The sequence below is a fragment of the Anguilla rostrata genome, chromosome 6 (genome assembly GCF_018555375.3).
Source record: "Anguilla rostrata isolate EN2019 chromosome 6, ASM1855537v3, whole genome shotgun sequence".
Classification (NCBI taxonomy): Eukaryota; Metazoa; Chordata; class Actinopteri; order Anguilliformes; family Anguillidae; genus Anguilla; species Anguilla rostrata.
In genome coordinates this window covers 27,240,129-27,265,781 of record NC_057938.1, presented here as the reverse complement: position 1 = coordinate 27,265,781, position 25,653 = coordinate 27,240,129, and the positions used below count along the sequence as shown (strand labels likewise).

Here is a 25,653-nt window from a genome sequence, read left to right as displayed (position 1 = left end):
CTGTGCAATCATGAAGCAGTAATGGATTTGAACTGTTTGATTCACACAGCAAAAATAAAAATGGCACTCGTGATGAGAATAGGAAATGTGTGGTCATTTGGCATGCAGACATTAAGCAATTGTATGATCACCTATGTTGCCTTGCAGCCTCAATCTTTGCACATGGCCAGTATTTTGAATTTACAGGGCTAAAATTGCAGATAGACAGACGGGAATGCATTCTGAATGCTTCTCCAATGCAGGGGACACAGATGTGCATGGACCCCTGTTCTAAGGCCAATGAAAATGCAAGTACAAAGAGCCTGATGAAATCACAGTGTGATGGCAAAAAATGCAGCACAATGCAGCCCCACATGTTGATCATAATGTTGACACAACTGTTATAGTACCTACAAATGACACATTGTCTACTTATAGATATATTTCAGGACAGTCAAAATATACACTGCCTGGCCAAAATAAAAGTCGCCGTTTGGATTGTTTGGACAGTGCTCACTGTACAAGCCTCTGGAGGCAGCGTTATGATCTGGGGTTGCTTCGGTTGGTCAGGTCTAGGCTCAGCAACGTCATGCAGCAATAAAATGAAGTCAGCTGAGTACCTGAATGTACTGAATTACCAGGTTATCCCATCAATGGATTTTTTCTTCCCTGATGGCACGGGCATATTCCAGGACGACAATGCCAAGATTCATTGGGCTCAAATTGTGAAAGAGTGGTTCTGGGAGAACAAGGAATCATTTTCACACATGAACTGGCCACCACAGAGTCCTGACCTTAACCCCATTGAAAGTCTTTGGGATATGCTGGAGAAGACTTTACGGAGTGGTTTGCCTCTCCTGTCGTCAATACAAGATAATGCAATTCTGGACAGAAATAAATGTTGTGATGTTGCATAAGGTTGTCGAAACAATGCCACGACGAATGCGTGCCGCATTCTGCTAAAGGCAGTCCAACGGAATATTAGAGTGTGCAACTTTTTTTTTGGCCAGGCAGTGTAGTTCCAGCCTGCCTTTTGTTAATGAAGAGCATGTTCATAATGCTGAACTACATGAAGCACAGATGAAAGACAGTGATGACGAAGAGCATGTTCATAATGCTGAACTATATGAAGCACAGATGAAAGATGGTGATGATGAGGAGCATGTTCATAATGCTGAACTACATGAAGCACAGATGAAAGACGGTGATGACGAGAATAGGGGTGTAACGGTATGTGTATTAGTCCCGAACCATCACGGTACGGATGTTACAGTTCAGTGCATGCCGATGTACGGAGAATATGCGGTAGCCTATGTGTGAAGACTGATGAACGTAATGCAGAACCAAATTCCACAAGCGCGAGTTCCACCTGGAAACCTTAAGCTGTAAGTCGTTAGCAAGTTAGCAACATGCCATGCTAAGCTTAGCTCAAGCTGATTGGAGTCTGACTGAGTCAGTCACACTATGGCGAGTGCAAATGACACACAGGAGCTAGAAGACCTGCCTGCTTCTTTCAAATCAGCTGTGTGGGAATATTTCGGGTTCCCAGTGAACTATGACAGCAATGGAGAGCGAGTGGTGGATCGGACAAGGATGGTGTGTCGGCGTTGTTCGACAGTTGTAGGGTATGTGTGTGGAAACACATTGAACATGCTAACGCATATTCGACGGCATCACCCAGTTGTGCCAATCACCGGAGCGAGGCAAAAAAACCTTATTTATTTTGTAGTATTTTCATAACATAAGAGATGCTTAAGAGAGAGTTTTGTAGCCGATTGTGACCTATTGCATTTTGTTTTTTTTAATCAGCCCTACATAAAAATATGACCTATATGAGAGTGTATGTTCACTGTTTACATTTTACTGCTTAATACACTACAGGCTGTACCAACTACCTCAGGGGGACTGTACGACACTAGGTGGAACAAACTGTAACTTGCACTACTGCCTGTTCAAAATAAATGAAAAGAAACCTAGCCTTATGCATTTGGGGTTTTTTGTTGCTTTTTTCCCGTTGTACCGTACTCGTACCAAACTCGTTCAAACCGTGGTGTGAACCAAACCGTGACTCCTGTGTACCGTTACACCCCTAGGTTGCATGTTCATAATGCTGAACTACATGAAGCACAGATGAAAGACGGTGATGACAAAATGGAAGAATGTGATGACATTGAGAAGGAGGTTGTTATTGGTAATATCCAACAGACACCATTCACTTTTAAGCCCATCTCATATGCAAAGCAGAGGTCATTGTATAGTCAGCTGAACATATGTAATGGAAATGGTGAATGCAATGCACTTACCACCAATAACACCAATCAATATGAGCAGTCATTGTGTCACCAAATAAATCAAAAGTGATGGAAATAGTTTTTTCAGAGCGCTATCTTTTCAAGTATGTGGCAATGAAAATGCACATATGAAACTACGAAAAGCTATTGTGCGATGTCGACGGCTCCATTTTCATCCCCTCCACCCATGTCCGCAACCTCGGAATCATCCTCGACCCCACCCTCTCATTTCTGCCCCACATAAACCAGATCACAAAAACTGCCTTTTTCCACCTAAGGAATATTTCCCGCCTCCGGCCCTCTCTGTCTTTCTCCGCTGCTGAAACACTCATTCACGCATTTATTACATCCAGGCTTGACTACTACAATAGCATCCTCCATGCCATCACCACTAAAGTTCTCAATAAACTCCAATACATACAAAACACAGCTGCCCGCTTGCTCACCAGTACCCGCTCCAGAGACCACATCTCACCTGTCCTCCAAGACCTTCACTGGCTCCCGGTCAAACAAAGAATTGAGTTCAAAATACTCCTCACCACCTACAAGGCCCTCAACAACCTAGCTCCCCCCTACCTCTCTGACCTCCTCCACCATCATGTCCCCTCCCGATCCCTTAGGGCCAGTAATGCCAACCTCCTGCAAACCCCCAGAACCAAGCGCCGAACCTGGGGTGATAGGGCCTTTTCAGTTGCTGCCCCCTCCCTATGGAACACACTCCCTAACCACATCAAAGATGCCCCCAACCTCCCATCCTTCAAAACGGCCCTCAAAACCCACCTCTTCAGACTTGCTTTCCCCAGCTAACCCCCCACCCCCTGTGTTGTTTTTACTGGTTTTATTTTTAATTATATTTTTTTAAACTTTTTGATACAATTTCTTTTATCCTTCAACCTAATAAAGTTTTTTATTTCTCTTTCTTTTTCCCCCCATGTAAAGCGACTTTGAGTACTTAGAAAAGCGCTATATAAATCTGAGGTATTATTATTATTATTATTTTTTTAATAATAATAATAATAATAATAATAATAATAATAATAATAATAATAATAATAATATATTATACATATATAATACAATATTCTAATGTGGGCGTACCTGCAGACAATAACATTAGGTTGGTCGTAGAAATCATAGATATATATACATATATATGTCTATGGTAGAAATAGTGTTGTACTAGCTAGCGAAACCGAAAATGTCTGAGGAAGAAGGATATTTTGTTTTTGATCATGGGATTTGTTGTGCCCTAGCGATTCGAGCCGGAACACACAGAAGACTAGCTGGCTAATTTGCAGGCCAATCGTGCGAGAGCAAAAGCGAGTCAGGAGCAGGCCGAGATTGAATAACCACAGAGACATATGATGCAGAAAGCTTACTGGTTACCATATCAGAGGAGGACCTGGCCAACATTCTGTCACCTTGCTCCCCATTCCAGCCGGCACAACAACCATCTAACCATCCTGTCTCCAGTCAAACCAGAACTCCTCAGAGAAAGAACATAACACAGTCAACCTCCTCATGTCCAAAGATGATGATGAAATTGCGCGTCGTCTGCAAGATAGGCGATTGATAGGCGTCGGGAGGAAAGGCTTGCACAGAACGATGAGGATTTCAGATTTGCGCAGATGGTTGCCAATATGCTTAGAAAACTGCCACAACGTCAGAAATCTGTGGCCAAGTTTAAAATTCACCAAATCCTTTTTGAGATGGAGCAGACTGTTGAAGACCAGTAAACAACACACCATCCACTCAAGCACATTTAGCAGCTGTCTCTCTCTACACACACGGCAAACACGCACATGCAGTACACACATACATACAAAAATGTAATGAATTATAATTAAATACTTAATCAATAAATATGCAAATATAAAACACTATATTCTTTAGACAGTAAGAATGTTTAGTTTTGAAAACATTTTCCTAATTGTAATATACAATATTGTGTTCTAATTAAATATATTATAAATAATATATATTATAATCAGATACATTATAAATAAATAGTTTAAAAAAATAATTTAGACATTAAGAATGTTGTTTGAATGCGTGAAAAACATTTTTCTTAAAGGAGTAACATGGTGGTTGAACGTGACACTTCTCAGTTGTCTTTAGGCAACAACAAAACAAATGTACATTATTTTTTTATTATTCAGTCATTTCAATGTACTTTAAAACGTATTTTTTTAAGCCTAAATTTCCCACTATAAAAGTTCACCCGAACCGTTTGGGCGTGGTAATGAGAATTGTCAGCTATGATTGACAGACCGTGCCCTGTTACCATAGCTACCCCCATGCTACGCGCTCTTTTTGAGAGACTGAATTTTCACAAGCTAGCTAGCTTAGTAGTATATCAAGTATCGATAGATAGCTAAGGTAAGGACGTTGACTTATATCCAATTATAATTTTTGCTATCTAGCTAGCCAAGTTAAGATAAAAGCACAACTATAACGTCCTCATAAAATCAAACTAGCTATCTAACGTTATCGATAACATTGCCTTATGAAAGCAAACTACCTAGCTAGCTAACTTTAGCTAGCTAGCTAAATGAATATAACCAGAAATAATTGAATAGTCCTTAAAAGTCACTCTAATTTAAGTGAACCTAACATTAGTCAAATATTTGCATTGTCTTGCCTGTAAGCCAGCGGCACAAACTATGGGTCTCGAGTTATCCATGGGTTTACGGGGCGTGGAAAGGGTAGTGGTTACTGTATTCGTGACGCACCAAGTTGACAACTTTCTCAACCGGTTGAAAATAGGAAAGAAAATATGATAAATTTAAAATGCATATTTCTCCAAAAATACAGAACGGACATATTTAATACTTTACTCATTGTGTTTCTTCAATGCCTCTTGTGCAAATAGCACATAAAATCGAGAAAGTGTGAAAATCACCAGGGTACTCCTTTAAGGGCTTGAAATACTTATTTACATTTACAAAATAAAAACCTCTGAACCATTATTCTTGTTTGTCAGTTCATTTAATAAAACCATTCTAAAGGTCAACCTTAATGAGTGAGCAACTAGAATAGAGAAATTAACATTTATTTAATCTGGCAGTTCAAAAAATAAACGGGAACTACAATGGGTGTTTAAAAAAGGTTTCCAAATAGGACATGGTTCAGCTAGGTTCAGTTCAGCTGACCTCTTCTGATCATAGCATCCTGCCAAGGCACAAGTCCTTGTGGACACCGAAAGAAAGCCATGAGGTCATTCCAGGCTCCAATGGCAGCTCGTGTTGCTCTGCCTGCTGACAGACGGCCTGTGTCCAGCAGGTTTCTATCCCCTGCCACCTGACTTCTCCACTCCCCTGGGTGTGGCTCACCAGATGCTGAGGTATAATCAGTAAAGTTTGGCAGAATATACCTTGCAGCGTGCGCACTCGTAGCACCTGTGTGGGCAAGGAAATTTTGTAGGGCGATGCATGCCTTCACAACATTGACCGCTTTGCCAGCATGGAATTCCAATGGCCGTCTCCGAACTCTCCATCTGGCTGCCAAGATTCCAAAAGCATTTTCTCTAACACTCCTGGCCCGAGAATGGCGGTAGTTGTAGATCTTTCGACCCTCATCAAGGTTGATGCCTGCAAGTGTAAATTCTAAACATTAATAATCATTGCAATGCAGACTTTGTTGCATTATTTGGGTGCCACACACGTTAACTAACAATTTGCTCTGTCGAGGGACAGCAGGTAGTGTTAGCAAGCAACCTGACGTTACATTAAGTCAAAATTATGTTATAAATTATATAAATTACAAGCATAAAGTATAATTCACAAAAATATAAGTAATAAATCATTACATTTCCTTGCCTTTGCAATAGAAGACGTACTTTAATGTCATTGTTTGCTCTTTACTTCAAAGAAGACATGGATTCAGGCACTATTAAGGCACCGGTACCATTTTAAAAATCATTTTTGCATTGTATCCGCAAAATCTATACGATACCCATCCCTAATGTGTGGTCTCAAAATCGGTCAAAATATGCTTTGTGGAATAAACATGCATTTGTACATTGATATGTACAGTGTAGCACAGGGTGTAGGAGTGTAGCACAGTGGGTAAGGAACTGGACTTGTAACCGAAAGGTCGCAGGTTCGATTCCCGGGTAGGACACTGCCGTTGTACCCTTGAGCAAGGTACTTAACCGAAATTGCTTCAGTATATATCCAGCTGTATAAATGGATACAATGTAAAATGCTATGTAAAAGTTGTGTAAGTCGCTCTGGATAAGAGCGTCTGCTAAATGCCTGTAATGTAATGTAATGATATGCATGATGTAAAAGGAGCCATGTAGTCTACGGATAGCGGACAGACAGCTGATTCGATGTCACTCCCCGTTTCTACCTATCAGGATAGCGTCCATTTCCCATTAAACTGCCACCTTTTCGATCTTGTTTTCGTCATGTACGGGAAGGTAGGACCCAGACGCGGAGTGGAAAAATAACACAGGAACTCAAGAGGTAAAGGTTGTTAGTGTTAATCAGTTTAACCTTCAGGGTCCAAGTTGATCTATGTGGTTGTTCCCTGCACTTGGACCGGTACTTCTCTCTAGGGGTTTCGTCATACTTGTTCCTGGTTATGGTTATACACTTTGTTGTACGTCGCTCTGGATAAGAGCGTCTGCCAAATGCCTGTAATGTAATGTAATGTAATGTAAAGGGAAATAAAAGACTTTACTACAAAAAAGGGCAAACACAAACAGGGAACAGAAAAGGCCACAGTGGGCAAAACAACAAACTCAAATTCTTAACTAAAAAAACACAGAACAGAACACAGACAGGCAGAATTCAGGCAGGTGGAACACACAGGCATATACACAAAAGGCAGAAAGACATATAGAACCACAGGCAGAAACAAAGTCAGAAATACAAATAAAACGTATTCAGGAACACACAAGTCGGAAGCAAACACAAGGAACCAGCACCCGAGTCAAGGGGACAAAGAACTTAAATAGACTGAAAACCAACAAGACACAGGAGGGCACAATTAACAATCAAACCAGGACAGGGTGGGAACAACGAGACACAATCAGAAACAATAATAAACTAATTGAAAGCAATAATACAATTAACAGGGGAACGAGCAGGACACAAAAGAGAAGTGCCGCCATCTGGCAGCCCAACAAGGAAAAACAGAGACAGAAACACAGAACCATGACAGTTTTACCTGGATAGGGGCGCATCAAGTTCTCAAGGAGGGGGAAAGCAGCATCTCCAACAATTACATACGGAACTGTAATTTCTGTGCCAGGCAGCTTCGCAGGTTGTGGAAAATCAAGTTTTCCCTGAAGCAAACACATTCCGAATCGGCTGGCCTGAAACACCCCTTCATCAGAATCAGAATCAGAATCAGAATCAGAATCGAATTTATTGCCAAGTACATTTACACATACGAGGAATTTGCTTTGGTCAACACACCGAGGCAGCCATCTGCGGCGCCAACTTATTAGATGAGAAATGAGAGAACAGGAGGAAGGAGGAGGAAGAAAAACAGTCCTTTCAATGAAACGAGAGGGCACTCGTTTCATTGAAACGAAGAAAAACCTCAGCACATAGCAACATCATAAAAACATTACAAACATTACAAACATTACAACAAAAACTCGAAGACTTGCACATGTGGTATGGGGTAGGGTGTCGGGGAGGGGAAGTGTCGCAGCACAGACACTGGGGGGAGCGCGCAGCCGCTCAGGCGCAGCGCATCAACCCTCAGCAGACTGCACTGTAACGGGGGAGGGAGGGGGGGTGGGAGCCAAGAAGGCATTGAGTAGGAGGTGGTGTGTGTGTTATCTTCATGTGCGTGTGTGTGTAAGTCCATGGACTTCATCTCCACCACAGTCTCAACATTGTCTCTGCCGTCTGATACTGATGACGAGGACACGGCCGTTGCCGTGGAGATGACCTCGAAGAGTCCTGATCCAGAGACAAAGTTCCATAGGAGCAGGGAGGTGGGGGTAGGGCCGAGCATCTGGCTGCATAACAATCCAGGAGAGTGGAGAGATATCAGCCTTCCAAGGCCGATGTGGGGGAGCCAATGAGGATAAGGATTGTTTTGGGTTCAGGCAGACTTCTGCATTTTTCGTCTACCTTTAGTCCTGTGGTTCTCTCAGCGTTGTTCCAATCATCCGAATTAGTGGCCCATTTCAGTGAGCCGAACCGACAACTTCTCCAAGTTGGTATCCGTCATGCGAATTTGCGATCCAATCGCATCCAGTTTGCGATTGAGCTCACAAATCGCTTGAGTCTGAGTGTTGACAGCCCTGCCCGTTCCCTCAATGGCGGGCAGCTTCCAATTAGTGCTGCCAACGCCTTCGGCATTTTGCGATAAATCAGGATGCTGCCAGCTCCAAACAGCAGAAAGCCTGTTATCATAATTCCAATCAAGTAAACGTCTTCAACATCCTCAACGGAAAGGATCGACAGGCACACGACCCTCCACTCGTTCCAGGAGTCCATCGTGTATCCGGCTGCAAACGTTCCGTCAGGGCAAGAGGGCTCTCCCTGACCCGTTCTTCTCGTCGAGAAAATACTATCAATTGCGTTGAGAGACCAGTTGATCAGATCCATGCTTTTAGGTTTCGGAGAGAAATGCAGAGAGAGGCTCCGGATAGTTCAGACAGACGCAGCACAAGACAAGAGAGCAGCAAGCAGGGGCAGATAAGGGCAGGGAGGGAGCAGAGGAAAAAGCGTCCGCCTTCGTTGAGAGCAGGAAGAGAAAAAGCTTTCATCGCTCTCACAGCCGTATGCTCCCACATCCACCATAGTAAACCGGGCATCACACACGGCCATGAGAACAATAGAGTGTGTGCCCTTATAATTAAAAAAATCACTGCCTGCAGAAGGGGGGGATTTTATCTGAACATGCTTTCCATCCACACCCCCGACACAGTTTGGAAAGTTCCACAGGCACCAGTAGTCTTGCGCAATATCCGCCCATTGAAATGCTGAAGGGAGACAAAATCGGCTTTCAGCGCACCCCATATAGCTCTGCAGACCTCCAAAACGATACAAGAAACGGTTGAAGATCCGATCTTATAGCTCGCCGCAACACTGCTTTGAGAACCACCGGAGGCCAAGGTGTGCAGTGTGATCGCCAATCTGTGGGAGACGTCGATGGGAGCACTGTGGGTCGTTTGGTGCTTGATATGCGGCTGTCGCAGACATGCGAAAATATCTGAAATGTATCTCCTCATCCAGGCCCCGCATTTGTTTCACTAAGATATTGTATTCTCCCTCATTATCCCTTGAAGTGTTGAGGGGCCTCATGGACCATCTCCTGCGGCTCTTCTCTCTATTTCTCCGAAGCAACATTAAGCACAGTGCTTCCTCCTCCTCATCATCAATCGCCTCTAAACTTCCCATTGTATAAGCAGTCGTTCTCTACCCGATTTGGGAAAACTAAATCGGCGTTTAAATGAACTTTCATCAATAGCCTATGACTCAATGGACTTCATTCAATACGCCACCGTGTACAGGTGCAGGTTGCGCAGACCGTACAACTTGCCGCACAAGTATGAATGATCTGCACGTTCGCGAGTGCTGCACACAACGCAAACTACGTGAACTATGTGAACTACGCAGACTCCGCAGAAGTATAAAACAGCCTTAAGTCTCTTCCTAGTAGGTTGACAGGTGTCTTTGGAGTGAACAGTAGTCTTGCCTCGATTGAACTGTCTCTAGTAGTTATGGTCCGTGGTGCTATAAATGGAACAGTTTGGGTAACCCCTGAGAAACCCCTTGTTTTGATGTGTTGTTCAGTCAATGGCAGGTGTGTACCATCCAAGCAAATGTAAGAGCATGTAGCACTGGTGTCAATGAGAAAACTGCACTGTTTTCCTCCAATATTAATGTTGACGCGTGGCTCAATTAGAGGGTGTTACAATGAAATAGAGATCATCTGAGATTCCCCTGTTCCTAGGGTCTCAGGGCTCTCGGGGCAACCCTATTGGGGACCGAATCTCATACGCCATTGCCCTCCATCTTGGGTTTGTTGGATCATTTAGTTCGGAAAACCTTCATCTCTTCCCTGTGGTGCATTGCAGGTGGGCCATTGCGGCTTCGCTGTGGTGGGAACCCTCCACCCCCTCCTTGGTTTTGGTATCTGCTTCCTCTGCCTCTTTTTCCTTGCCCTCCAGACCAGCATTCTCGGGCTAAATGTCCAAACTTGCCACATGTGTAACATTATTGATTTTGGATATTCCACTGGGGTTGTTGCCACTGTTGTGGTCTCCACTGTGGAGCCATCAGCTGTGCAGATGTCATTGCCTGCATCGGTATTGGTTTAGTTGAGCTGGAGGTTCAAGGGGCTGCATCGGGGCAGAGTGTTGAGGTTGAGGTGGCTGGATGACTGCTGCTTGAGTAGCGGGTGCTTCTGTTTCTCCTTCTTTCTCAGAGATTTGTAACAAGAGTAATTTTTGTTTGAGGTTCTTATTCTTGCCCTCAGCTGTCTTAAGTGAATTCTTGTGCAGGCGCATATGGTGAATAATGTGTGTCTTTTGTTTCTCCCAGGGCTTTTGGTCCAGGGCCTTCTTCACTGAAGGTGGTAGGGCTTTGACCAGCATGTGGAAGAACATGGGTTTGGGACCCCTTTGAAGAATCAAATGGCTCTCCCATATTAGTGAGCCAAGTTTCCTGCATTCTGGAGATCATGGATGTCTTTGTTGTCTTTTATTTCTGAATTCACAACTTGTCCTAGATTAGCCATGTGGGGACACAAAGTTCTGAGAGCTCTCCAGATAGCACGTCTGTGTCTGTTTAAGTCGCCATCACAGTAGTTTGTGGTAAGTATGGTTGCCAGCTACACTTCCTCAAACAAGTCTTTGGTCTGCAATCCACAGCATCTGGCCAGCAACTGTTTGATGTCTCCCAGGCATAGGGCAAGATGAGTTGTCTGGCTTTCGACCTTTGCAATCCAGGGGCTTGCCCCTTCAGTGATTCTGGGTAGATCCTTAACCATGTTTTCCATATCCATGGCAGTCCATGGGATGTATCTGGTGAGTGATGGTTCGCCCCCTGTTTGGGGCACAACTTGTAAGGGGTACATGAAGACATCGTATCGGCCTGGAGAGTGTCTCTGGCGGTGGCTTCTGCGGAGCTGTCCTTTCTTGACTGATTCGAGAAGGGCATCGTGTACGCTCACAACATTGTCTTTTCATTGCTTTAGGCTCATAAGTTCTTCGAGGGGCACACCCAAATTTTCTAAAGCATTTCGGTGGAGGGCTTCAGCTTCTGCTACCTTTTCAGTACTTAGGATTATGACTGGACCCACTTGAGGTGTAGCTTGGTCTTAGTGTACGCAGCTGGGGATGGGAAAATGTTTTGTTTTTCTCCCACTCAAAGTGCTCATCACTTGATTCTCCTTCAGAGTGGCTGGGAGGATCTGGATCATGGTCATTCACTTTGACGCGTAGAGTGCCCGTTAATGTCTCTTGTACTGTGCGTCTTTCTTTATGACCTTCACTATTTTCTTTTTGCAGCTTCTTGTGTGCCTTCTTATCTCGTCTAGCAGTGGCTCTCTTTTCTCTGTAATTTACTGGAGGCTTGTCTATATCGTAGTAGCTGTTGTAGACTGGATCATCATCTTCTTCTTGTGTTTCTTCATTTTTATAGCGTGATGGAGCGGTAGGCCTCAATGCATCTTGGTACCCTGCGGCATCGGGTCCTGCGTATGCATGGTGAGGTGTTGATGCACTCTTTTCTGATGAAAATTCACAGGCCTTTTTGGACACACTATCATATTCATTTTCAAGCTCTTCTAGCGGAACTTCCACTGATCTGGGGTATCCTAGGTGGACCTGACCTTGGACTTGAAGGGTTCCATGGACACTGGTTGTCCTTGGACTTGGGGCTGGCGGGCACTGGACATTTTCTGAGACTGTACAAGAGGCGACCATCTGATGAAGTGCTTGGGTTGGATATAGAGATAGTACAGTAGCACTGTACGGTGGTGGACACACGGGCATGGACACTGAGGCTGTTGGCACCACTGTTTCTTTTGGCATTGCTTTGTCTTCATTACATTACATTACATTACAGCCATTTAGCAGACGCTCTTATCCAGAGCGACTTACACAACTTTTTACATAGTCTTCAGTCTGGAGGGGAGGTGCAGCTTGTGCGCCTGCTTGTGTTGCTGGCTTGGGTCTGCGCATTGCAGCTTCATTCTTCCACTGGGTCAAATGCATTCTGAGAGTTTTTAATTTTCCTTTCTGTCCAATCTTAGCCTTGCTCTCTTTATTGGTTAATATGGTCTCAACAGCTTGCAGATATACAGGGCGCCAAGTGCCCTGTTCTGGCCATGGGGTGGGGCTGGTGGCTGTCCACTTCTGCCATTTCTTCATAGTAGCATCATAAGATATTTGTAAATGTTTAGTCACTGCCTCTAGGGGCGTTAAGGGCTTAGGTGTGTTGCTTGCTTCCTCCGCCATGACACAAGAAAGTGGGGTTTTTCCCATGAGTTCAGTTAAAGTCTCAGTCTTCTGCATTGTCTTCAGGGTAATTGTTTTTGCTGTGTGGGTGTTGCACCAGAAGTCCCTTACTGTGCAGGGCCTCCCTTTCTTCCTTACACTCGGATCTGGACACTGGTTCTACTGATACAATTTGACCTTGTATTGATTGCTCAAATAAATAACAATAGCATTCTGGATCCTCAAAGTCAGATGAAGAACTGGAGGGAGTCCAAGAAGGTACAGAAAAATGCCTTTCCACAATATAATCGGATATGTAAGAACGTGATACCACATTACTTTGTTGCCGTCTTCCCTTTTTTAAATCAGTAAATCAATCAATCAATCAGTAATCCTATTGCTTATCAGTAAATCAATCAATCAATCAAAAATCCTATTGCTAAATATTAATGGTTAATCAGTCAATGGGCTATCAGTCAACATCTACCAAGTGCTCAGCTTTATCAATCACCTAACCTCTCCCCCTCTATTCAACTGCCGTCTAGTTTCCGGTACGGAGTCAGTCGCTGCATGAGCAGGAAACAATGCACATCTCTACACATTACTAACACTATTATACACATTCACAGTCAATCAGTTTCTTTTATCATGACTTCACTTCCTATCGGATTTTGATATGGGTTGAACAATTTTTAAACAAAGATCAAACAAAATATAAGGCAGTTGTATATGGTTCAATTTAAACCCAAACAACAGTAATTAAACAAAATATAAATCTAACACTTATATGGTACAGCAGGATTTCAAATCAACATAGCAGAAATCAAATTAAATATAAATGTAACACTTGCATGGTAGGACACAGCAGAATTTTAAAATAACGCAGCAGGAATAAAACAAAACTAGCATTCCGATACACTAATTTGGTCCACTCAGTTGAAACATGACAGAACATCACACAAAATAATGAAGCAATATTCCAGTTTTTGAGATGTTATGAACTACTGTTATGGCTAAAATATTAAATACATTTTTGCTGCATTTTGAAAGAAAAAGTACACATTATTTCAAACACTTATCTGGAATTCCGGCACTTTTAGAACAATCATATGCAGAACTTAACTGACAAGTAACTCCAGTCCCATCTACCCAACTGAAACTAAATAACCCTCAGCTAGTCTTCAATATACGGCGGGCGGAAGGGGTAAATCAAGAAATAAAACAAAACATAAGTTTTCCACTTGCATGTGAGAACACAGCAAAATTTGAATTAACGCAACAGAAATTAAACAAAATATAAATCTAACGCGTATACGGTGTAGCAGAATTTTAAACTAGTACGGCAGAATAAAACAAGAATTTTAAATCAATACTGCAGAAATCAAGGCGAAATTATAAATCTAACACTTTTATCATTTTATGATTTACTGAAATAGCAGTTCAGGCATGTGTCATAAAGGCTTTAAAGAGTTTAAGTTTGCTTGTCTTTCTTCCTTATTGTGACCACCCTTATTGTCAGTGATTATAGGATGTTGTGTTAGTGCATGGGACTTTTTATATGTTTTATCCAAAAGGTTGTTTACATTGCTCCCGTTATTATCGGACGTTGCCGATTTATATGGGCTCCGCGCCTTATCTACGGCACAAGAGGACTAGGTAGATTTATAGCAAACTTTGCACTCTCACGCACACACACACACACTGAGAAAACGCAAGTTTTTTTTTAACAACAGAAAATTAATCAGCAAAGCAAGTCTTTGTTGTGGGCAGCCAAAAAATAAGTATAAATAAACTTTATACCTCTTATTGCAATAAGACTTTCAGAACGCTTTCCCTAACACAAATTCAGGGTATCAATACATGCCCCTGGCCGTAATTGTCAATAAGACTTTTATATATAGCTTTCCCTAAAACTGCCCCTTTCCTATAACTTTTCCTACCACGCGTAATTCAGGGTTCCAATATATGCCCCTGACTGTACGACTGTTCACAGTGGATTTCCTGTGGAAGACGTCTCATCTCAACAGTTTTCTACACGCTCTGTTACTAAGGTCCGTTACGTATTTGGCTAGCTCAACCTATAGGCCTCTTCTGTCCGAGACAGGCCTTTAAATTCTTATCTCTTTTATTCAATAATTCTTCATCAACTCTTTTCACTGTTCAACTCTTTTTATTTTCTTTATTCTCACAATGCCTTTTTAAACACACTCTACAACAAACTCACCCACAGGAGTCCGTCACACGAATCTGGCCGCGGGGTGGCCGACGGACTGCGGGTAACTCCTTATCACAGACTTTCTAATAAAAAGGCATCTGCGCTTACCTTTTATTTCAAGTTGCCCGGCCACTAGAACGTTATCTTCACAGAGACAAGAGGAACTCTCTGAACAATGGAAATGCATCGATTTTTATACAATCAAACTTCCTTAATATGCATATACTATAATGAAGCAAAACCAATCATAGCATAGATCACACCAAAAGTTACATTTATGACGTCAGCTACTTATCCAATAACAAAGCACTAATCAAAAATAACTGTCCTTTCCAGCGTCTGTTTCCTGTCTGTGCTTGAACTAGCGGTACCCTCTCCAAACCTAGGTTTAGGTTCATCACCTCAGTGGCATGGCTAGTTCAAGTCCCCCAATTCTAAGAAACGGCATAGAAAACCAACTCCAGGAAACTGCACAGACACCTGCATAGATCAACACAACTGTTGCAACAGTTTTCATGAACATGATCTTTTGAGTCGCACATACATTTATAACTATATTCTTGATTAATCAATACAATCTTTAATAAGCAACATGCAGAGATATAAAAATGTAAAAGGATATAGAAAATATAAGAAATATAAAACCATTAAAAGGAAAAGCATACTTCCACAGTCATTTGATTAAAGCAATACAGTATGAATCATCCCGCATTTTGTGTCAACTGTGTTCCAATCCTTATGATACTACTGTCCTGTTAACTGCTCCAACAGCAGTTGCTGCATTTAATATCAACTGCTCTACAGTTCTCAGTACATTATGCATTGCTGTAGATATCAAACTGCCTGGAGACTACTCCTTATTTGGCGGCGTCAGCATTGTCTGTGTTGGCGATTTTTTCCAACTTCCACCTGTAAAAGGGAAACCGGTCTATGCTGATATTGAAGGACTAAATCTTTGGACCCAGTTTGAAATAGCAGAACTCAAACAAATTTTACGACAAAAAGACTCCAACTTTGCAGAATTGCTTAATCGCTTGCGTACACACAAGAAAACACCCCACTGCTGGACTCTGATATTCACACATTAAAACAACGTGAAACAGGAGAAACATCTTCTGCTCTACATATTTTTGCTACAAATCGGCAAGTGCACACATAATATCACTATGCTGGATTTGCTATGTGACAGTGCCATCACAATAGAGGCACAAGACTTTGAACGAAATCCAGAAACTGTGAGACTTGAACAAAAACAGGATCATCATGTAAAAGTTTATAACACCTCTTTACAAAGTACTTTGATTACTGGTGTTGGAGCATGTGTCATGTTAACCAAAAACGTTGATGTATCTGATGGACTGGTCAATGGATCATTTGGATTTGTGCAACATATTGTTTTTATTAAAAAAAGTTAGCATAACATAACGTAAGACAAGAACAGGCTATTCAGCCCAACACTGCTCGTCTATTCCTACCACTAAACTGTACTTAATGCTTAGTTTACCTAAAAGCTAGATAGTATCTAACACTGTATCAAGCCGGGCCTTGAATACCCCCAGTGTTTCTGCCTCCACTACATGTCCAGGCAAGCTATTCCACACATTTACCACTCTCTGTGTGAAAAAATATTTCCTAATGTCTGTGTGAAATTTACGCTTTGCCAGTTTCCATTTATGCCCCCTCGTTTTGCTAACCAAACTCAATTTGAATAATTTCCTGTAGTTCACTCTGTTAATCCTTTTTACAAAAAAGGAATCCTTTTCCAGCACCTCTATATCTTTCTTGTAGTATGGTCCCCAGAACTGCACACAATACTCAAGTGTGGTCTGACAAGGGTATTGTATATAGGGTGAGTATGATCTCCTTAGATTTATACTCAATACTCCTGGCTATGTATCCCAGCATCCTGTTGGCTTTTTTTTTTTTTTTGACTGCTACAGCACATTGACCAGACCCTGATAGGCTTTGATCAACTATTACTCCCAAGTCTTTTTTTACATGTGCACATTCTAATTTTGTACCACCCATAAAGTAATCCTGCCCTTTTTATTCCCCACATGTAGAACTTTACATTTAGTTATATTGAATTTCATTTGCCAGGCTTCTGCACACTTCTGGATCCATTTAAATCTTCTTGGATTACTTTAGTAGATTCCAAACTGTTGGCTAAACCTCCCAGTTTTTTATCATCTGCAAATCTAACTAGTGTACTTTCAATGTCCGAGTCAAGGTAGTTTATGTAAATGTCAGAGCAGTGGACCCAGCACCGATCCCTGTGGATCTCCACTTCCCACAATACCCTGCTCAGATGAGATCCCTCCTACTACTACCCTTTGTGTTCTATCCTGTAACCAGTTCCGAACCCACTCTGAAATGCCTCCTGTAATTCCTATTGTCCTCATTTTGATAATGAGTTTGTCATGTGGTACCTTATCAAATGCTTTTTGGAAATCTAAGTATATAATATCATAAGCCCTGCTCCCATCCAGACACTTGGTAGCTTCCTCAAAGAATGTCAAAAGAATGTTAGGCATGCCTTTCCCTTGCAAAAACTGTTGGCTATCCCTTATGATGTCATTATTTTCAAGAAATAATTCTAGTTTGTCTCTAATGATAGATTCAAGTATTTTACATGTGATGCAAGTTAAACTGACAGGCCTGTGGTTTCCTGGATCAGTATGGTCCCCTTTCTTATATATTGGTATTACAATACCCTGTTCCAGTCATTCGGTATTTCTCCAGTTTCTAAAGACTGTCTAAAATACTTGACAGTGGTTTTAAAATGATCTCACTTAACTCCTTTAGTACCCTTAGGTATATACCATCAGGGCCTGCTGCTTAATTTGTCTTTAGTTTTTATAATTTATCTAATACTTCTATATCCCCCTCTCAATATCTGCCAAGACATTCTGAGTATTGAATATGCCTTCCGGCTATTAGTAACCTCTTTTCTGGTAAAACTCTCAACAAAGTTGCCATTTAGGGCATCAGCAATATCCTTATTCTTACAAAGCAGTGCTCCATCATTATTTTTAATGCCCTTAACCTTCTCTTTAACTTTCCTTTTCCTACTACAGTATTGAAAGAAATGCTTAGGATTACTTTTAGCATCTTCTCCAATTTGCCTTTCATAGAGCCTTTTGGCTACCCTTAGGTCTTTTTTAACCTTAGCACACATACTACAATATGAGCCTTATTACTTTCAGTACTGTCATTTTTATATATGTTAAACAGTTTATTCTTTTTCCGCAAACTCTTCTGTATAGCTTTATTCATCCACTGTGGAGACTGCTTTTTCAGCTTACTTTTCTGCACCTTTGGAATTAATTTACACTGTGCATCAAGTATAACCCCTTTGAACCTGCCCCACTTTTCATTCACAGTCCTACAATAAAGAAGTTGCACCCAGTCTACATTACTTAATTCTGATTGCATCTTTTTAAAGTTGGCACGCCTAAAATTTAAAATCCTGGAGTTAGATGGGGCCCTCTTAGTTTGCCAAAATACATCAAACCTAATTTTGGAATGATCACTTGTCCCAAGTGGTTCCATTACCTCTATACTACAAATTCTGTCAGAGTCATTACATAACACCAGATCTAGAATTGAATTCCCTCTTGTGTAGGTGGTCTGACATACTGTGCTAAAAAAGGTCATTTATAACATCTAAAAATTCCTCCTCCCTTTTTCCTTATCCTGTCACCAATTCCCAATACTGGGGTAATTGAAGTCGCCCTTGATAATAGTCTCACCTCCTCTGCAAGTTTGTTTTATATTTTCTCATGTTCCCCTATGAACTTAATCCAAATATCCTCACTAGGCATGAGATGGTCATTTTCTGGAATTTCTTGCACATTAAGATTATTTTTTACATATAGAGCCACACTTCCTAATAAGTTTATACCCTTCTATGTTATATTCATCCCCATCCTCTTCCCCCAGCCATGTCTCTGTAATCCCTACAATGTCATAGCCCTTACTATTAATATCAGCCTCAGTTTCCAGGAGAGCCAAAACAAAAAATGACCATACTTGTCCTGACTGTGTTTATTAAGATTCATCTTCCACATTAAAACTGCATGCATATTTGGATGAAAATATACTTAATGAACAATAGTATGAAATTTATTGAAGATATTTGCATTATATTTTTACAAAATGTGTAAAAAAGTCACATGCGCCTTTTTGGAACCAACATTTTATCTCATATAAAATATTAAAAATGGGCGTATGTGATAAAACAATGAACAAGGCCATACATTAATGAGTTAAAAAACAGTTATTTATTGTGATAATACAAAATTATGTTTACACTATAATGTGTATGTAAAATTTAAAATGTAAAGTGCTATGTAAAATGTTGTGTAAGTCGCTCTGGATAAGAGCGTCTGCTAAATGCCTGTAATGTAATGTAATGTAATGTAATAAAGGTGTGTTTATCTCTGTATCCATAAATGTTTTTAATGCATTTTGGCAAACAGCAACACTGTTTCCTTGATCAATTCATGGGACTCTTTCTAATCAATTGCCAAGTAGTCCTCTGGATCTGGATTCCTCCTACGTACTTCTAATTAGAGCTGCGGCAAGAGAGGGAAACACAGCAACTACACAAACACACACACACACACACACACACATCAGCACATGTACAGTGCACACATACTCATTACATTATATCAATTCATTAACAGTAATGAATTTAGCTGAAACATTAATCCTGGCCAAACAACCGATTGACAACTGAAAATACAGAACATTGGGAATGTGAAATATATAAAAATAAAACAATAACAATATATTTCATACAGATCATGTAAGTCTCACATGGATTTTTTTTTCATGAGATACTAGCCTACTCTGACTGACTGACTTGCAAAGACTTATAGAAGTCCACATAGGACTGAGGGATACTCCCATTTGTGCAAAGCATGAGTAAGTCTTTCTTTTTCTTGACACTGATCCCAGGAGGACTTGTGTGCATCATCTTTCTCATGGGACCCTCTGGTCTCCTGCTTTGCAACTTCAAACATTCTAAATGCTGGGTCAGAAAGTTCATATTTGAACCAAATCACTTTGGGATCCTCTTTGACATAGCGAAGCCATTTCATTTTCTGCCAACGCACAGCTTGTCCCTCTGTATCTCTGGTCCTGTTTCTGACAATGTGTTGAGAAAATGACTTGAAGTCAAGGAAGCCGCTGTGCCCAAGTTCAACCACCTTGTATGGCTTGTTCCTCCTTGCCACTCTCACAAGAGTATAATAACCCTCTGGGCTGTATACAGGCACGTTTCTCCTGGCTGTCTCAATTGCAGCATGGACACTGTCGCATTCCATCTGGCTGTGCCCAGATTCCATGAACTTGTGGTCTATGATGGAGATAGGCAATGTTTTGACTGCATGGAGACACATGGCACTAAAGTCAGCATTCCTGTTCTGCCCTCCACATGTGTCAGAGTACAGCACCACATGCTCAATGCCTGAAAGGGTGGACAGATACTGGAACATGCATGTGCTGATCTCTGATGAGCCACACCCCCCTTCACCCTCATGCCACATGTAACATTGTGCTTCTTTGCTGTCTAACTCATACACTGTGAGATTGTATGTGCTTAACTTTCGCGAGTAATAGAGACTGCTGACACTGCTCCAGGGAGTGGTCAGCACTTGCTCAAGATCAAATGTGACAGCTTTGTAAGAGGACAGTACATGTGCTTGTCTCTTGTCATTTTCCTTGTGTTCTCTGGCCTGCACTTCTTGGTGGGCATTGTATTCTTCTTCATGGTTTTCCTTCTCACTGTCATCTAAACACTTACACCACTCACAGTACTTGCAAGCATCTTTATTTTGGTTGGCAAAAGCCCAGGTTGAACTCAGTATCAAACATGAATCTGTAGAAACTAGGTTGTGGTGTGGGGATGGCTGGTTTAAGCAGCCACACCTGCCCTGGGTCAAGTTAATTAGACCTGGCTAATTAGATAATTGGTTAAGAATTAGATAATTGGTCAGGCTAATTGGACCCGGGAACAGGGGTGGCTGCACCTGTGCATAGTGAGGCAATCAGTGTGCACAGGTTAAATCTGCCATCCCCACCCACACTAGGGAGAGCCTCCCTGTCATGACAGTGCTTAACATCTGCTCCTTAGCTGTAACATCTTGCCACCCTTGTGAATAAATGTGGACTGGTTTAAATATAATCTCCCTGTGTCTCTGTACTGGAGGGCCCCTTGGAAAGCCACTTCGGTGGCCTGTGGCAGGCTCGTTTGCCACAGTGGTGGCCCGTGCAGGGGGAGGCGTGAGAGAAACTTCCAACACAGCATAAAATGGAACACAGCTCGGAGCAGGGCGAAACCCCACAACCTGTGGTAGCACTGGCCAGGATGCTGGAGGGGATGGCAGCCATGCAAGAGAGGCAGGCTGTGGCACACGCGGAGCAACTGGAGGTTCTGCGTGCCCAGTCCTCCCTCCAGACTCAGGCGCTGCTGCAGCTGGCTGCTGCGGGAGAAACTGGCCCCCGAGAGCAACAGACACGGCCCCAAGTCCATTTTCCAAAAATGACCCAGGATGACGACGCCGAGGCATTTTTGAATAGTTTTGAGGTGGCAGCGGGGGCGTGTCGATGGCCGGAGGAGGAGTGGGTCGTCCGCCTCCTGCCCCTCTTAACAGGGGAAGCGCAACAGGCAGCACACAGCCTGCCCCCAACAGCGAGGGCTGATTACCCGACCCTGAGAAAGGCGATCCTGGACCGCCTGGGATATAGTCCGGAGGAACACCGGAGACGGTTCCGGGAAACGACCCTGACAGGAGAGAACCGGCCGTTTGCGTATGCGCAGAGGCTGCTGGACATGGCGGGGCGGTGGCTCCGCTCAGCAGACGGGGTGGTGGAGTTGGTGACCCTGGAGAGGTTCCTAGACGGCCTCCCGGGGGAGACTGCAAAATGGGTGAGGTGCCACCGACCGACCCTAATGGCGGCCGCCGTCACCCTGGCAGAGGACCACCTGGCGCTCTACCCCCGCAGCCAGTCACAGCAGCAGCAGCAGCAGGGGTGGGCAGAAACTGCTCTGCGGAGGAGAGGCCCTCCTCGTTCCCTTCTGCCCCCTTTTTCTTCCCCTCCCTCCCCGTGCCCAAACCCCCTCCTTTTCCCGGAACAACCTGTTTTTTTCTGTTTCCCCAGCCCCAGGCTCAGTGGCGGGGGGGTCTGACCCACAGAGGGCTCCTCAGACGTGCGGACCGGGGTGTTGGCGGTGCGGACAACCGGGTCCCCTGCGCCGCGAGTGCCCGCTCATGGAGGTAGGGCAGGTGGTTCGTGTTGTCGGTCCGCCCACCTCCGCTCCCGACCCAGACGGAGCGTATTGTATTCCGGTAAGGATTCAAGAGAGTGAACACCAGGCGCTGTTGGACTCAGGGGCTATGCAGACCATGATTCAACAGAGCCTGATTCGACCTGAGGCATTGTTAGAAGCACCATGGGTGTCTATAAGGTGTGTGCATGGGAATTTACACGAATACCCTATAGTCTCTATAGAAATTTGTTTTCAAGGAAAAAAGCATAAAATAAAGGCTGCGGTTAGCTCCCGTTTTTCGCACCCTCTGATTTTAGGCACTGATTGGGTAGGGTTTCGCCAGGCAGCTGGTAAAGGGCGTATAGGGTGGGTGCATTCATGACGGGTAAGGCTGTGTGATGTGTGTGCTGCTGTCAGTGGTGACGCGGGGTCGTCCGACACGGCAGAGGGGGAGTCGGTCCCAGGGGAGACTCAGGTGGAGACTCCTCAGGTACCGGTGTTTAACCCCATGGAGGATTTCCCACTCAAGCAATCTCGGGACGACACCCTACGCTTTGCCTTTGATTGCGTGATGTCCATTGATGGTCAGCGGGTGCGCCCTGAGGCAACGCTCACTCACCCTTTATTTTGTAATAATTAGGGACCGGTTATACAGAGTGTGTCGTGAGGAAATCACCCAGTTGCTGGCGCCTAAAAGCTCTTGGGAAATGGTTTTCCAGACGGCTCATTTTAACCCCATGACTGGGCATTTAGGGTATGAGAAAACACTAAACCGGAAAATGGCTTGTTTCTATTGGCCGGGCATTTGGGTGGTGCGCGTCGTGCCCTGAGTGCCAACTAGTAAATTTCCCGGCCATCCCAAAAGCGCCGTTGCGCCCCCTTCCGTTAATAGAGGTCCCTTTTGATAGAGTGGGCATGCACCTCATCGGGCCATTTGATCGGAGCACACAGGGATACCGCCTTGTGTTAGTTCTGGTGGATTATGCGACACGGTATCCAGAAGCAGTTCCTTTGCGCAGCATTTCGGCAAAATGTGTTGCACAGGCATTGTTTCAAATAATCTCCTGAGTGGGAATCCCCAAAGAGATTCTGACTGACCAGGGCATGCAGTTTATGTCATGCACTCTACACGAGCTGTACGGGTTATTGGGCATTCAATCTATTAGAACCAGCGTGTACCATCCCCAAACGGATGGACTCGTTGAGCGTTTTAATAGAACCTTGAAGTCCACGATCCGGAAGTTTGTTCACGAAGATAGCTGTAATTGGGATAAGTGGTTATCTCCTCTGCTGTTTGCAGTGCGGGAGGTTCCCCAGACCTGGTTAAAGAAAACTGGGAGGAGGGTCCGAGTCCCAGTAAAAATGAATTACAGTATGTGATGGACCTACGAGCAAAACTCCATACACTGGGTAGGTTGTCACGGGAGAATCTGCTCGAGGCACAGGCATGTCAGCAGCAGCACTACAACAGAGGAACTAAACTACGACAATTTTCACCGGGAGAGAAAGTTCTTGTGTTACTCCCTACCTCTAGTTCTAAATTACTCGCCAAGTGGCAAGGGCCCTTTGTGGTCACACGGTGGGTTGAGGAGGTGGACTATGAGGTAGAGCGTTCTGATAGAGAGGGAGCAAAACAGATTTATCACCTCAATCTCCTGAAAGCGTGGAAGGAGGTGGTGGCTGTCTCTCTGATTACGGTGGATAAGGAGAGAGATGAGCTGGGGCCGGAGGTACCAAATTCGTCCAATCAAATCTCACCCCTATTTCTCACCGAATCAGAGAGCAGACCTTGCCTTGTTGCAAAAGAGTTTTGCTGATGTGTTTTCCCCCATACCAGGACGCACGCACCTCATACATCACTACATTGAAACTTCCCCGGGGGTGACGGTGCGGACCCGCCCCTATAGGTTGCCTGAACACAAAAAGAAATTGGTTCAGGCAGAGATAAAGGCAATGCTAGAGCTGGGGGTAACAGAGGAATCCCACAGTCCCTGGAGTAGCCCCATTGTGCTGGTAGGTAAGCCTGATGGGTCTATTCGCTTCTGTGTGGATTATAGGAAAGTAAATGAAGTGTCAAGATTTGATGCTTATCCAATGCCTCGGGTTGACGAGCTCTTGGATCGGCTTGGCACGGCTCGTTTTTTTTCGACGCTGGATTTAACCAAGGGTTACTGGCAGATTCCCTTATCTGCTCAATCTAAGGAGAAAACAGCCATCTCCGCTCCGGACGGTTTGTACCAATTTAGAACACTTCCGTTTGGGTTATTCGGAGCCCCTGCCACATTCCAGCGCCTGATGGATCGGGTATTGGGAGTGGTGCTCGAATCCTTAAGGCAGGCGGGGCTCACGGCTAACCCAAAGAAGTGTGCTATGGGCCGGGCGGAGGTTCGGTATTTGGGGCACCACTTGGGAAGTGGACAGGTGTGACCTCTAGTGGACAAAACAGCCGCGATTGCAACCTGTCCCCGACCCAAGTTGAAAAAAGAGGTAAGGAGGTTCTTGGGGCTGGCTGGCTATTACAGGTGATTCATCCCTGCATTTTCGGAGCTGACAAGTCCCCTAACTGACTTAACCCGAAAAGGTGCCTCAAATCCGGTCCAGTGGACGGAGCCGTGCCAGCGGGCGTTTGAGAGGGTAGAAGAAGCTCTCTGTGGGGAGCCGCTCTTGTTCACACCTAACTTCTCTCTCCCTTTTGTTTTGCAGACCGATGCATTGGACAGAGGGCTGGGGGCCCGTTTTGAAACTGTCGCAACGAGAGGCGAAGTACAGCACGGTGGAAAAACAATGCCTCGCCATTCAGTGGGCAGTCGGGGCCCTCCGTTATTACCTTCTGGGTCGCCCCCTTCACCCTCTGTTCGGACCATGCCCCCCTCCAATAGGTCCACCACATGAAGGATACCAATGCCCGGATCACTCGGTGGTATCTGGCTTTACAGCCTTTTAACTTCAAGGTGGTCCATAGACCGGTGGCGCAGATGGTCGTGGCTGACTTCCTGTCTCGCCCCGAGGGGGGGGGTTGGTCATCGGCTGGATGGCTCCCGGGCCTAAGTCGGGCGGTGGGGGTATGTGAAGGGGTGGGCGTGGTTTGGCGTTGGCTGCAGAAAGAGAGTGACAGGAGCGGCTCTCGGATCCAACGTCACAGCTGTCAGGTGGAGGTAATCGGCGCCGATAATTGATAATTGTTTGATTGCTCTGATTGTTCAACAGTGATCCTGGGGTTTTAAAAGCGGAGACTGGGAGCCTTAAAGGAGGAAGCTGCCGGCGGAGAAAGGACCTGCATCAGTTGTATGCATAAAAATCGTATGTGCGTAATATAAAGAAAGGACAACGGAAAGAAAAACCGTGTCCTGTGTATGTATATCAAAAGCCAGAGCGGCTGAAATAAAAGAGCACGTAAGTGCGGAAAGAACTTGTGGTTTCCCGTGTTTCTGTGTGTTGGAAGTTCTGAGGGGTGGCACTCGTCTTGCCACATAGG

General features: G+C 43.9%; 1 protein-coding gene across 1 annotated transcript; it reads left to right on the top strand.

Annotated features, from left to right (window-relative positions):
- The first annotated feature begins 1,443 nt into the window (after nt 1-1,443).
- LOC135257969 (uncharacterized) lies at nt 1,444-3,251 on the top strand. Its single transcript, XM_064341178.1, has 2 exons — nt 1,444-1,575; nt 2,415-3,251. The coding sequence occupies exons 1-2, from the start codon at nt 1,444-1,446 to the stop codon at nt 3,075-3,077; spliced, it is 795 nt and encodes a 264-aa protein (XP_064197248.1). The 3' UTR covers nt 3,078-3,251.
- The last annotated feature ends 22,402 nt before the right edge of the window (nt 3,252-25,653 follow it).

Bases quoted from the DNA above. Each gene is read 5' to 3' on its own strand.
- LOC135257969 (XM_064341178.1), top strand. From the start codon at position 1,444: ATGGCGAGTGCAAATGACACACAGGAGCTAGAAGACCTGCCTGCTTCT. The intron at 1,576-2,414 runs GTGTGTCGGCGT...AACTACGAAAAG, and splicing joins TGGTGGATCGGACAAGGATG to CTATTGTGCGATGTCGACGG.